Source organism: Sus scrofa, chromosome X (assembly GCF_054392235.1).
Source record: "Sus scrofa isolate SSC_HxYL_T2T_F1_AM1 chromosome X, Sscrofa_HxYL_maternal_Yorkshire_Landrace_v2.0, whole genome shotgun sequence".
NCBI lineage: Eukaryota > Metazoa > Chordata > Mammalia > Artiodactyla > Suidae > Sus > Sus scrofa.
This window is the reverse complement of record NC_139401.1, coordinates 100,521,278-100,534,329: the sequence shown is the minus strand read 5'-3', so window position 1 is coordinate 100,534,329 and position 13,052 is coordinate 100,521,278. Positions and strand designations below refer to the sequence as shown.

Below are 13,052 nucleotides of genomic sequence, written 5' to 3'. Positions count from 1 at the left end.
CTCGTGGCATAAATCAGCCTTTCGCTTGGCGGCCAGCCACGCAGTTCATTGTCAGTATCAAATGTTTCCTTCTTAGCTGGTTCCCATTACTTCCTGTGCTGCCGTTACGATCGTAGGTTTCCCATGAAGATTAGGAGCATTGAGAAAATATGAACCATTTTTAGTGTTTTACATGTTCCTAATCAAACTTTTTTTCCGTTTTACCGCCGTAGCACACACCTTTATGAGTTACCACTGCCACACAAAATAACATTTCACTCTGCACTGTCCTCTCCTTTCCACCCACTGCTAAATTCTGGTGTCAGGTTAGCTCAAAGCAATGTCTCTTCTTTATCTCATGGAGCGTTTCCTCTCATCAGAAAGCATTTGTACTTCGTTTTCCCATATCTGTTTCATGTAAATGTGAGATGTATAACTGCCAAATTTAATATCATTAAATCCCCCCCACACCCCCAAACGAGAGAGTCAGTCTTTCAAGCAGCTATCTGAAGATCTGGGTTGCTTTAGAAAATGTCTTAATTCTGTAGTTGCATTCCGTGACTCTGTAAAGCAGACCTGAGAGGTAGAGGGCCTCGGGTATGAGTATCCATCCTGTGTCAGAAACAATAAAAACGCCTTTGAATACTGCACACAGATGCCCTTGATCGACTACAGAAGATGCTGCTAAACATGGCAATGACCATGAGTTAGTGTGGGAGTCCTAACTACTACTGCGTTGGCTCAGTGAGGCTTTTCCCTCCCTTTTAAAGCTGTCCCTGGTGGAGGAGGGCACAGCGTTTGTGGTTTGTTATGTGAGACACGACAGAGCCGTTACTGCCAGCCTCTTGGGTTCCTTGCCTCCGAATGCGGTTGAGATAAAGAGGCCAAGGTTGCTAGCCATCGGGGGTATAGCTAGGATATAAGGCGTACTGGGCGGTACCTGCTTCTGTACCCGATGCAGCCTTAGCTCTTCTGTGTGACTGTTTTTAGGACCAAAGGGGTTGATGGCATTTGGTGACAGTGATCGCTGACCTCTACAAAGTCATTTTGTATTTGACCACAGGTGCTCGTTACATGTGCTTGACTGGTATTTTATCTGGTCTACTCTCCACAGGATGGGACCATATTCAGACCATAGACTCCTTACTGAGGAAAGGAGGATACAAAGCTCCGATTACTAATGAATTCAGGAAAACCATAAAACTGACCAGGTACAGAAGCATTTCCTAGTGCAAGGCTGCCTAGTACATTTTGATGTGTATACCTGTAACCTTTTGATTTCTTTGGTCTCTCTAACTGTGCTTGCTTCTCTTTTCTGAAACAGAGTGGAAATGAATGGCTGGGCCATACTGAGGGGCGGATAACAGTGGAACCTCTGCTTGGCAGCAAAGCCTGTATGATGTATGGGCCCACCCAGCCCATCTTCACTCTGTGTGATTCCTCTGGCTTTGCAGAAGCCAGCCCTCTGAGCCTTTAGACTGCATTATTGAAGAAAGTGGCCTGAATTAGCTACCGGTTAGCTTTTGCCATTGCTTAGCAGAACCCCAGGATTCTGATAAGCAGTCCTCAAATTTGAATTTCACCTTAGAACTTTGGCAGTGATAGAGAGCTTGCTGGAAAACACAATTGAGCTAGACTCGCACATGCTAAATGAATTTCTGCACGGGCCAATAGGGGGACTTATTTTAAAAGGAAAAGATCGAACATTTTCGGAAAATGGGTTGCTGTTTCCATTTCTTTTCATTCCACGGAACCACATGGAATGCCTGTAGTTTAAAAACGGACTCTTCTCAGCTCTGAGGAGTCACAGATTTGAAAATGCCTCCATCTCGGCTTTCTCTGAGTTCACTTTCTAGGAGAACAGAAGGGCATGTACAAAAATAATTGTTAATATAAGACAGAATGTGATGGATGATGTGAGCTCATGGAGTAGGGAAAGAGGAATTCCAGGAGGGGTTGGGGATAACAGAAAATTCCAAAGAGGAGATAGATTTGAGGCTGGGCTTGAAGAATGAGTAGACTCTTTTGACAGGTGGAGAGTGGGGAGGAAAGGGATGCACTTAAACGGAACTTTGTGAGTCAAGGTATGTAGGTGGCGAGGTACAGAGCAAATTCGTTCAATAGTCTGATCGGGTTGGTCTTTCAGTGTACATAGGGAAGGCGGTCACTGGGCCAGATGTGGTCCAGAAGGTAGGTCAGGCCAGTTCATGGAGAATATGAAGGTTAAACGTGATTCCATAGGCACTTGGTAGCCATCGAAGGGTTTGAACAGATGGATTTGGGGACATGTAAGATTGAAATTGGAAATAGGAAAATTCATTGGGAGACATCCACACTAGGTGAAACGGGAGCCTCAACATGAGCTGTGGCAGTGTGCTGGGAAGAAAGGAGGGAAAGGAAAATATTGGGGAGGGGGAGGAAGACTTAGTCATCACTCAGAAGGAGGGAAGGAGTTCCCTTGTGGCTCAGTGGGTTAAGGATCCAGTGTTGTCACTGCAGTGGCTCAGGTCACTGCTGTGGTGCAGGTTTGATCCCTGGCCCAGGAACTTCTGCATGCCACAGGCGCAGCCACACACACACACACACACACACACGCAAATGCACAAAATCTAAAAGAGAAGTAGGGGAGTTCCCGTCATGGCTCAGTGATTAACGAACCCAACTAATATCCATGAGGACGTGGGTTTGATCCCTGGCCTCCCTCAGTGGGTTAAGGATCCGACGTTGCCATGAGCTGTGGTATAGGTTGCAGATGTGGCTCAGATCCCACGTTGCTGTGGCTGTGGCGTAGGCCGGCAGCTGTAGCTCCGATTCGACCCCTAGCCCGGGAACCTCCATATGCTGCAGGTGCAGCCCTATAAAGAAGACCAAAAAATAAGTAAAATAAAAAAAAATAAAACAGAAGCAGGGAAGATAAGCAAGTAAAGTCTTTCATCTAATAAAAGGGGCCAAAGCAGTCTCTTTAACCAAGAGAGGGAGCACAATGAGGAGAGTCCCACGTGTGCGTTGATTCTGGGCTTGAAGTGCTTCCTGACTTATCTGTATCGAAATGTCCAATAGGTCACTGAACACGTAGGTGCGGAGGGCTCATGGCCAGAGACGGGGATTTGAGATCATTGGGAAGGAGGACATGGTCGAAGCTGTGAAGCCCAGGTTCACTGAGCCTGGACAGAGCATAGGGTCAAAGGAACCGAAGGTGGAAATGTAGGAAAATTCTACAAGGCAGGGCTAGGAGGAGCAGCCAGAGACATAAGGAACAGTCAGAGAGGCAAGCAGAGAACCAGGGGAGTATAGAGCTGTAGACCACCAGGCACAAGGGAGCTTCCAAAAGGGACTGGTGAGCAGGGTCCTAATGGAGCGGCAGGACGGCCAGGTGGCTTCTGACAGAGCGGGTTTCCACGGAGGAGCAGCAGCAGAAGCCAAGAGGCACTGGGCCCAGGGGCAGTGTGGGGTGAGGGATTGAAGGTGGAAAATACATGTTACTCAGAGTTCCCATTGTGGCTCAGAGGGTTAAGGACCCGACATTGTCTCTCTGAGAAGGTGGGTTCGATCCCTGGCCTTGCTCAGTGGGTTAAGGGTCTGGCATTGCCAATGGCTGTGGCGTAGGCCTCAGCTGCAGCTCCAATTGGACCCCCAGCTTGGCACGTTCACATGCCATAGGTGCAGCCGTAAAAAGAAGAAGAAGAAGGAAAAAGTACATGTTACACGTTATGCTTCTGAAAAGTGTGGCAAGGAAAAGAAACCTGGAGATGGGAGAAAGAGGGTTTAGATACCATGACAATTCAGACAGTTTTTTGGTTGTTACTATTTTCCCTTAATGGCAAGACCTGAGGTGTGGAGAGAAGGAAAGGACTGGAAAAAGAGGCGGCGACGGAAGATCCCAGAAGAAAAATGCCATGCATGCCTGATAGTAAAAGGCTGGCTTTCCCCTGTTCTTACCTGCTAGCCGACCAGAGCCGCGGTGGCAATACCATGTCTAGAGCAATTTAAACAAGGAGTAGCAGAGGGCAAAGGTCCCGGACTCGGACTCCCGGATCCTGATCTCAGCTCTGCTGCTTCTTAGCTGTGTGACAGCGCACACGTCCCTTCTTCTCTCTAGGCCTGTTTCCTGATCTAGAAAAGTATCTCGAAGGGTCTCTCCAAGCGCTGGCTTGCCCCTATCACCTATTTCGTGACGTTAACCCTGACTCTTCCCTGACTTTCTTTCAGGTACCGTAGTGAAAAGATGACCTTGAGCTACGCCGAATACCTTGCTCATCGCCAGCATCACCATTTCCAAAATGGCATTGGGCATCCCCTTCCGCCGTACAACCATTATTCCTGACACTGAGCCGCACAGCCAGTCACTGGGCCTCTCTGCAGACCTCTTCCCAGGAGACCCTACCCCTTCTTGGTCTAGCTATCTCTTTTACTGTACCATTTTATGATGATAGTTTCCGTTGCCATGGTGAAGCTTCGACATCGTCAGTTAAGATCATCATGGTAACGGGTAGGAAAGTGGCATTTACTAAGAAGATCCTGTTTTATTATTTTAGATCATTGATTTTTTTTTTTTTTTTGCAGCATATATGAATTTTGGGGTTTTCGTACCTTACAACCTTATATAGAATTTTGCTTTGCTATATCTCAGTCAGGTTTATCTTTCTGTCCTCCTTTGCCTGCCTTCCTGTCTCCTTTCCTTCCTTCCTTCCTTCCTTCTCTTCCTTCCTTCTTTTGACTGTGGATGGAAGACATTGTGCAGTTTTTAAGGATTTCATTTAGGTGTTTCTTTAGTTTTTTTCCTCAGTAAGACAGATCATTTTTGATAGCTGTGTTTGGGAGTAATTCATATCAGATTCAGGTATTTGTATATTACTCTTGAATTTGTCTAAAATTCATTTTGCTACGAGAGCTGAGTATGTGGGTCTTTCACTCCCTAAGTATATGTTTCTCCCATGGATAAAATAGATGAACTTTGCGTTCTAGTATAGAACATTCGAAGGTCCAAGACAGGACTTGTCACAGAGAGTGAGAAATCATTTATGCCTATCGTGCTGGGTATCATAGGAAAAACTGCCTCATCACTTTATAGAATCAACTTACAACCTAAAACACTGTTTTAAGGAAGTACAAGCTACCTTTGAAATATGCTACAGAAATCATTTCGAAAAGCAGCGAATATCAGGAAGAGAACAGATACAGAACTTTAGTGCCTTTGAGAAACTATAATTAAGTGGAATTAAGAGGGATTAGAAAAAAGGCAATTTAGAGAAATATTCTTGTAAAATTGTATTGTTTCTATATATGAAACAGCAGATTAGACAAATTGCTTACTCTTAAGTATTTTTTTAAGCTGGAAAAATTTATTTTGAGCAAATAACCAAAAAGAGACATTTGTCTATTATATATTAACTTAAATTTGTTAGCTTTAGGTTTCAGTAAGTCAGTCATGATTGGCCAGAGACAATTGTAGCTGCCATTTCAAGAAATGGCAAAGCTAATCTAGTGAAACAAAAGTTCATTCATGCCGTGCTTTCAGACATGTTTGTCATGGGGACAACACTGGAGTTTTAGAAATACTATAAAATCGCTTGAATCTCTTTCTGCACTACATATTTTAGATAGAAACACATTTACTATATTGATAAGATGTTATGTTACACCTATGAAAATGGATTGGCATTTAGATATATACCATATAGTACAGTTGTTGGAGCCCAGCTCATTTGCAGGGCGAGTTTTCCCGTGACGCATACATACAAAGAGAACTTCCTATTGTCAGCAGGAGGTCTGTATGTATATCCCCAGGGAAAACGATGGATTCTGGAGAAAGATTACCTTCATTTTATGGTAGTGAATATGTGTGTGTGTGTGTGTGTGTGTGTGTGTGTGTGTGGCGTGCGTGCGTATGCAGTATGTGTGTAAGAAAATTTTTTTCAAACAGGAAACAAATATATCAAGTGATGAATATATGTATGGAGCAGAATATATGGTCTAAAACTATGAGATGTCACTGAATATCAATATGGCATAGCTTATGCATGTAGTTGCTGTGACAGGTGACAGACTGCTAGTTCAGAATTTGAAAACCCTTTTCTAGTTTGTGTGATTAATGGGCTGAATTCCTTCTGCTTGTCCTTGCGGGAAAGCAAACTGCTTGTGTTTTTCGATGAGAGTTCTTAGGAGTGTCTTGATATTCCTTCATCCACAGCATCTGTTGTTGAAATAACCATTTTCAGTTGTGATGCCTTAACTAAGAAGCCAATTGTTAGCCTGAAATGGAATCTCAGTAGCCAGTTCCATTGAACCTAGACATGAGTCAGAGAAAGCTAGCTGTTGGGCTTTAGAAAGGGATTTTTGAGTCCTTTCATTTCTACTTGGGAGCATTTTGGAGCAGATTAGTCTTTTAGTATGAAAACAAGTGGCTACCTGATGGACATTTTTTTCTTGCCCTTATAGGGAAACTGAGCACAAGCTGAATGATATTGTCTGCTGCAAAAAAAAAAAAAAAAAAAAAAAAAAGAAAAGAAAAAAGAAAAAAAAAAGGTAAATAAAACAAGCAAACTGAAGAGAGACAAAATAGACCAATATTGATCCATCTTATCCATCATCTCATCAGTTCCACAGGCTCCTCATCCTGGGTGAGCTCATGGTTAGAAGTTCTTTTTTAAAGAAAAGATCTATTACATACATATATGTGTGTGTGTATACGTACACATACATACATACATGTGTGTGTTTATGTATTTAACGGTGCTAATCAATCTCGAGCAGGTCACGTGACTGGTCATGCGGACTCTAAAATCATATCAGATTTTTTAAAAAATTCTTGATATATGCAGATGTTATACAGATTTTCTTACCAGTGTAATAATGTTATACTGAAGAAATAACCATCCTGCAGGCTTCAGAGGACGAGGTCAGCAATATTTCCCACCATGGCTTGGGGGAAAAGGATAGTTTTGTCTCCTTTTGTATTCAGATTAATGCACAGTGCATTGTTGTGTCTAAGTAGCTGTTGACTAAAAGACTTTGTAGTGTAAAGGGTGTTATACAAACTTGTAATGGTGTGCTTCAAACAATTGCTAGATCCTTTCACCTTCGTCGTATATTATAAAGCTGTTAAATATGTGGTTTGAATGAACTTTGAACATGTTGAAATATGTAGCATGTGTTTTTAACTCAGACGAAGATTCTAATTGCACAGGTTGTATTCTAGCCAGTTGTGGTTTATTTTGTTCAGAAACACAAATGTGAATTGCACTCTTATCACCAGAATATTGTATAAGTTCAGTGATCTCGAAACAGCTCAGAAGTAATACTTGAACTTCAGTTGAGTAGCACAAAGTTTACATAGCCCCCCCTTTTAAATGTTAATCAGTTCCATCTCTGTTTTCTGTTTTCAAATGCAACTGGGTATTTTTTCCTCTTGGAAAATTGTACGTATTTTTGCTTTGGTATGTAGCAAAAGGCTTCCATTTCTGGAAGGGTTTTCTTATTCTTAAACTAAGGTCAGCCAGGTACCAGATTCTAAAAGAACAATTGCCACTCCCCCTCCCCGCATTAAGTGGCCTTCTGACTGCACGAAACTGTGCTACTGCCCTGCCCACCCCCCCCCCCCCCGCCCCGTCTCCCTGTCCAGAGAGGCCGGTGTAATCGATGGAGGAAGTGCAAGGCTTGCTCTCTACACACCCCCTCGCCCCGCCCCGCTTAAAGCAGTCGTGGGATTTGCAGTCCAGCTCATACAGCCCCCGTGCCCAGCACACCGGAAGTTTGTATACTGGCCTCTTTTCGTGTCTTCAAATGTGCAGGAAATGCGCAACTGTCATCTGGAATCGGTTCCATCTCTTCTGTGTGTTAGATCAAACCAAAGAAGCCCCCAGCCATGCCCAAATGCTGCTCCAAAAGCCTGCCTTCCTGTCCTTACAAAAACCTTGCAGGATTAAATGTGTTAACTTTTTTATTTTTGTACAGTTTCTAAGTGATTTTTGCTAGTGATGTTAAATTGAATTAAGTTTATTTGAGGGGTGTGAGCACCTCCTCCATTGAAATAAACTGGTGACTTTCCTTTTATTTTTTAAACGCGGAAACCCGTTGTGTGCCTCTCGATTTAAGGGTTTCTGATTACATTATTCTTACGACCAGCATTGATCCTTTATATACAAAGATATGTTTTCCTTGTTTTTTATTACTGTTTCAGAAGAAAATAAACCTTTTATTTTGCTCTGGACCCAGTAACTGCGCTGGTACATAGACGCACTGAGAAAACAAACTTTTGTAACCACCTCTGACTGTTTTTGTATATGAAAGTTGATTACTTTTGAAATATTTGGATCTAGTTTCTAAGTTATTTTAGTGTTTTATATGTTCCCGGAAATTACTTTGAATCGGTCACCAGCATAATGAGTTCTTGGTGATGCAGCGGTGAGACTTGTAATGAGCAAAAGCTACCTGGAGTAGCTCTTTTCCCCCCTTTCGTAGGACCCTGTTTTGATTACAGTAAGACATCACAGATTACCTGAAACCCCTTCAAGTATAACTAGATCCTCCTTCCTTCCACATCTAATTGCTTAATAGTTTGAAGAAACTATTGGAAATGGGCATTTTATATGACATGTATGGCTTTAAAAGATTAAAAATGAAGAAAAAGAAAAACGAGAAGGTTTATGTGGGTCTGTAAGGTATGGCTGTGGAAAGATATTGTAGTAGTTTTGACACTATTGTTATTACCTTTAAAATCATTTACCCAATAAAATGTTAAAACTGAGTTACCATTCGTTGTCTCTTTCTTTTCTTTTGTTGTCTTTTTTAGGGTCGCACCCGCGGCCTATGGAGGTTCCCAGGCTAGGGGGTTGAATCGGAGCTGCAGCTGCCCGCCTACACCACAGCCACAGCCACAGCCACAGCGCCACGGGATCCGAGCCCACTGACTGAGACCTCAGATCGAACCCACCTCCTCATGGATAGTAGTCAGGTTCGTTACCGCTGAGCCACAACGGGAACTCCCTAAATTTTTTTTTCTATTTCTTTCCAAACTGGAACTCGGGAAACCACACCTGCTTACAGCTGCTCCCCTACCATATGATCTGCTTAAGTCCTTCTTTGGCCCAGCCCTGAATCCTGCCTTGGTGGTAGAGTCTAGCCTTTATTGGACAGTCTCCCCTGGCCACGGATCTGAGGCAAGCGTCAGACTTGAGTTCCGGTGGCAGCATGGTCATACTTAAGCCAGCTCCAAATTCCTTCAAGATCAGCGTGTTCCTACTGGGTGTGAGCCTTGAGAGCCGGGCCGGGGGCTGCAGCAGCGGTGCTATCCAGCGCCACCATCCGGTGAGAGTAGGGAAGGCTTTCTTCTGCCATCAAGGCTTTGCCACATCCTCAGTATGGGGCAGTCTGAGAATGCCCAAGAGGTGGCCACTTGGAGCTTGTCCACACTCATACACACACTGCGCACATCCACTTTTCCACCTACGGTGGGGAAGGAGCTGAACCCCATTCACAACTGGAGCTTGGGGAAAACGCCTGCATAGCAGGCGAGGCAACTAGAGCTACCGACTTCCAAAGGCCAGATAGGGAGCCTGCGTCAAGCAAGGGCTCTCTGGGTGTACTGTCTCCATCAGCTGTTGCCTTATCTCTTCTTCTACAGGAAGGCCACCAAGGACATTGTTGAAATACCTCTGGCTCTTTCTAAATCATTTGCTGCCTCGGTTTCATCATGCATATTTCAGGATTAATTGCTAGTGACTATTATTCAGGGCAATTCTGTTACATTGCCCCCAAAGCCCCGCTCGCTCCCCGTGCGAATTTGATGACACGTGCTTGTGTCAATCACAGTGGCTAAAAACTGCCATCTCGGATCTAGGGGACCATTGTGGGTTGAACAGTGCTCCATCAGGGCAGCCATCTGCTCAGGGCCAGTTTCATCACTCATGTTTAATGGCACACAGGATTTTTTTTAATGATTTAAATGATATTAATAGGCTCAGGTAGAATGAAGTAATTTCATGAGCCCACAACATTCTTTTTTTGTAACATTAGTGGTTAACTCGTGGTCTGGACAGATTTTGCCTTTAGTAATCACACTCCGCCTACCGAGATTCTTCCCAGAGTTTCAGCATTTCCTCTTTAGCCTTCATGCCCCACTGGGCACCTTTTAAACGACTCCACTGCTTCGGTGGGCATGACTGTGTGCGATGCAGCAGTCAGTTCCTCTCTGTTGCTGGAAAATACGATCTATAGGCAAGGGGTCCCCTCGCTGGAGCTAGGGGGAAACCTGCTGTAAGGAAATCATAGCGAGATTCAGAGCCACCCGTCAGGACAGCCCGGTGAATGACTGCCACGCAGGGATTGGCTTCTCCCACTTGTTACAGCTCTGACCCCATGAGCCGAGATAAGCGAGGGTTTGGACCAAGCCCCGATGGCTTTGCATCTGTTTGCCCAGGCTTTTCACCGGCTGGAGCAATAGCTGAATGGGATGATGCAACTGAGGCAGGCCCGGGGTACACGGCTTTGGCCCCTCCATTCAAAGGCCTTCCTTGATCTCTAGCCCCTGGTACACTCCCCTGGTCCGAACCCCAAGCCTGTTGGAAGGAATCTTTCAAGAATCAGAAACAACCGCCTCAGCGCCCAAGCCAGTCCACCGCCTCATCCCAAGAACTTAGTTATAACTATGTTTAAAAGTGACCCTTAGGAACTCCTGCTGTGGTGCAACGGGATCGGGGGCATCTCGGCAGTGCCAGGACGAAGGTTCAATCCCTGGCCGGCACAGTGGGTTAAGGATCTAGTGTTGCCCCAGCTGCGAGTGGCATAGGTCATGACTGTGACTCGGATCTGATCCCCGGCCCGGGAATTCCATGTGCCGTGGGGCAGCCAAAAAAAGAGTTAAAAAAAAAAAAGACACAATATTTATTACTTTGAGTACATTGACTCTGCGTCTCAGATTGTTTAAAGGGACCCACCCAGAGGGCTGGTGGAGGGCATGCGCTTTATGTAAACAAACACTGACCTGAGCTCGCAGACTTCCATCGTGACGGATGATCACATCAGCCCGACAGAGGTTGGATGGAGGGAGGGTGCGCTAAGTCTGGAGCGCGCTGGGCGGTGGCTGCATTACGTGCCTCTCTGCTCACAATGGCCCTGGTGTCCTCGGGCTCCCGCGCCCACTCAAGAAGGACGCAGCCGAGTCACGAGGGGCTGGCAATTTGTTCAGTCTCTGGGCTCCCTCCATGCTGGGAGAACCTCTTCGCTTTTTAATCAAGATCTCAGCTGGCAGCTCGTTAGGTTACAAATAGGAGACTTTTAAAAAAAGAGTATTTCATTGTTATAAAGTACAAATGTATACCAGGTATTTAGGAAGGGGGATGAGAATGACAAGGCTGTTGGGGTGACTATAAAAACGGGTAACTGGGGTGACGACAGGTGACAGTTGCAGTCACGGTTTCAGCGCTCCGCTGATTTCCGTCTTGCTTGGGTTGTACAGCAGCGAGAAGGTCCTGACTGGCAAAAAGAAGAGGTGGTATCTTACTTGTACAGTTTTGTGAAGGCGAGTCCATCTTGGCCTAATTTATGAAACCCTGGTGCAGTCACAACCTTCGGAGCCGGGCCTGACAAGGCCTGCACGAAGTTTGGGCAGGAGAAGCATCATTCTTGAGGTCTGAACAGAATATACCAACCCGATGGGTCCTGCTGACCCACTGGCAGCCTTCAGTTGCCACTCTGAACGTAAACGCATTAGCTGTTTGCGTTAGGTGGGGTTTTTTCTCCGTTTTTATTACCGTTTTAAAATATTATGCATTTAAACACACATTTTTTTTTGAATCGGATGTTTATGGAAACTTCAATCCGTTCCAACAGAATGCCAGGTCCCACGGGATGATCTGGAAACCACTGCTGCAGGCCCAACATGCCCAGTTATTTTGAGAGCCTTTGGCAAAGCGTCATTTCATCTCCTTTTCCATTTTGGCCTTTTCCTCCCAAATGTCAGGCTCAACGTGATCCATCAATATTTACTGAGTGCCTGTCCCGCCCCCCCCCTCCCCCTGAGGCATGGCACCGTGCTTGGTTTCAGAATGAAGACAGTATCATTTTGTAAGACAAATTAACAGGGCACCCTGAGCTAAGAGTTGTGAGCGGCATACCAGTTTGGTCTAGCTGGCCAGAGTCATGCAGACGGGGGCCCAGGCGACTTCGGGCTGGCTTTATAGGGTTTCCCTGAATGGCTCCCTGCCTCAGAGTGGCATTAGAGCAGAGCTGCAGCGGCCCGGTTGGGAGACCACCCCGAAACCAGGCACAGTCGCAGTTCTTTGAGTGGAGGCAATGATTTGTTCCCACGAGGCTGTCTTGCTCCAGAGCAGGAACAGGCCAAGGGGGTTGGGAGACAAATGACGTGACTGTCTACGTACATGCACCATGGCCTTTGGAGGCGGAAAGTTTTGTTTCTTACGACGAAACTGCCCTCTGAAAGGCAGCAGCCCTGTCCCGTGACTGGGGAGAGAAACAAGCAAAGAGAGGCTAGGCCCTTTGCTGGAAGAGGCTGCCTGGAGGCCTGAAGAAAGTTTGCAGCGTGCCTGCTTCTGGAAAAATGACCCATAGGCAAAAACATCCGTTCGTGGGACAGGAGGAGAGGGAGGATAGTCGGGGCGCCCCGCCCAGACGGGGAAATCAGAGTCACTCTCTGAATCACCCGCTACCTAGAAAGGGCAGGAAGGCAGTATTAAATTTGGATACTGTAAAACAGGAAACGCGACTGGTTCACAATAGAAGGTTTCAATCACATCTGAACTGGACGGGAAGCTGCTGAGAGTGGCAGCCATTGCCCAAACGCCAGGCAGATTTGAGACTAGGAGCTGCTATGGCCACGTGCCCTCCAACTAGCATTTCCATTGCAAATGATATTCGGGAATGATCCAAGGTTAGCCTAGGGGTCCACATGGGGGAGTGGCTCGGCACAGGAGATCGGGGCGGCAATCAGAGGCCCCACTCCCACGCATCCTAGAGCGGGGTAGAAAGGGGGTCTCTGGACTGGGAAGAGCAGGGATCCCCTCTCCTGTGTGGAGGACGGTACTTCTGTGAGGGAACAAACGGTGCCCTAAACCTTC

The 13,052-nt window shown here is 45.8% G+C and overlaps 2 protein-coding genes across 10 annotated transcripts in view; one reads left to right on the top strand and one right to left on the bottom strand.

The window, feature by feature from the left end:
- Nucleotides 1–8,725, top strand: part of AMMECR1 (AMMECR nuclear protein 1) — a 115,262-nt gene extending 106,537 nt beyond the window's left edge. For 5 of the 7 annotated variants that reach the window (XR_014835523.1, XM_085008158.1, XM_003135311.7 and 2 more), the window contains 2 exons: nt 1,094–1,190; nt 4,189–8,725. Coding sequence is in view for 6 of the 7 variants with exons in the window: in XM_085008158.1 (XP_084864284.1) it covers nt 1,094–1,190; nt 4,189–4,303 (212 nt within the window). In the remaining variant the exon portion in view is untranslated. The remainder of the gene's footprint in view (nt 1–1,093; nt 1,191–4,188) is intronic. The other 2 variants (XM_085008160.1, XM_085008162.1) reach the window with 2 other exon arrangements.
- TMEM164 (transmembrane protein 164) overlaps nt 1–13,052 on the bottom strand; it is a 214,739-nt gene that overhangs the window by 5,951 nt on the left and 195,736 nt on the right. Inside the window, exons 7-8 of one of the 3 annotated variants that reach the window (XR_014835524.1) lie at nt 10,961–11,451; nt 10,048–10,231 (exon numbers count right to left, since the gene is read on the bottom strand). Coding sequence is in view for 2 of the 3 variants with exons in the window: in XM_085008167.1 (XP_084864293.1) it covers nt 11,395–11,451 (57 nt within the window). In the remaining variant the exon portion in view is untranslated. Of the gene's footprint in view, nt 1–7,943; nt 11,452–13,052 lie in introns of those variants that run through there. The other 2 variants (XM_085008167.1, XM_085008168.1) reach the window with 2 other exon arrangements.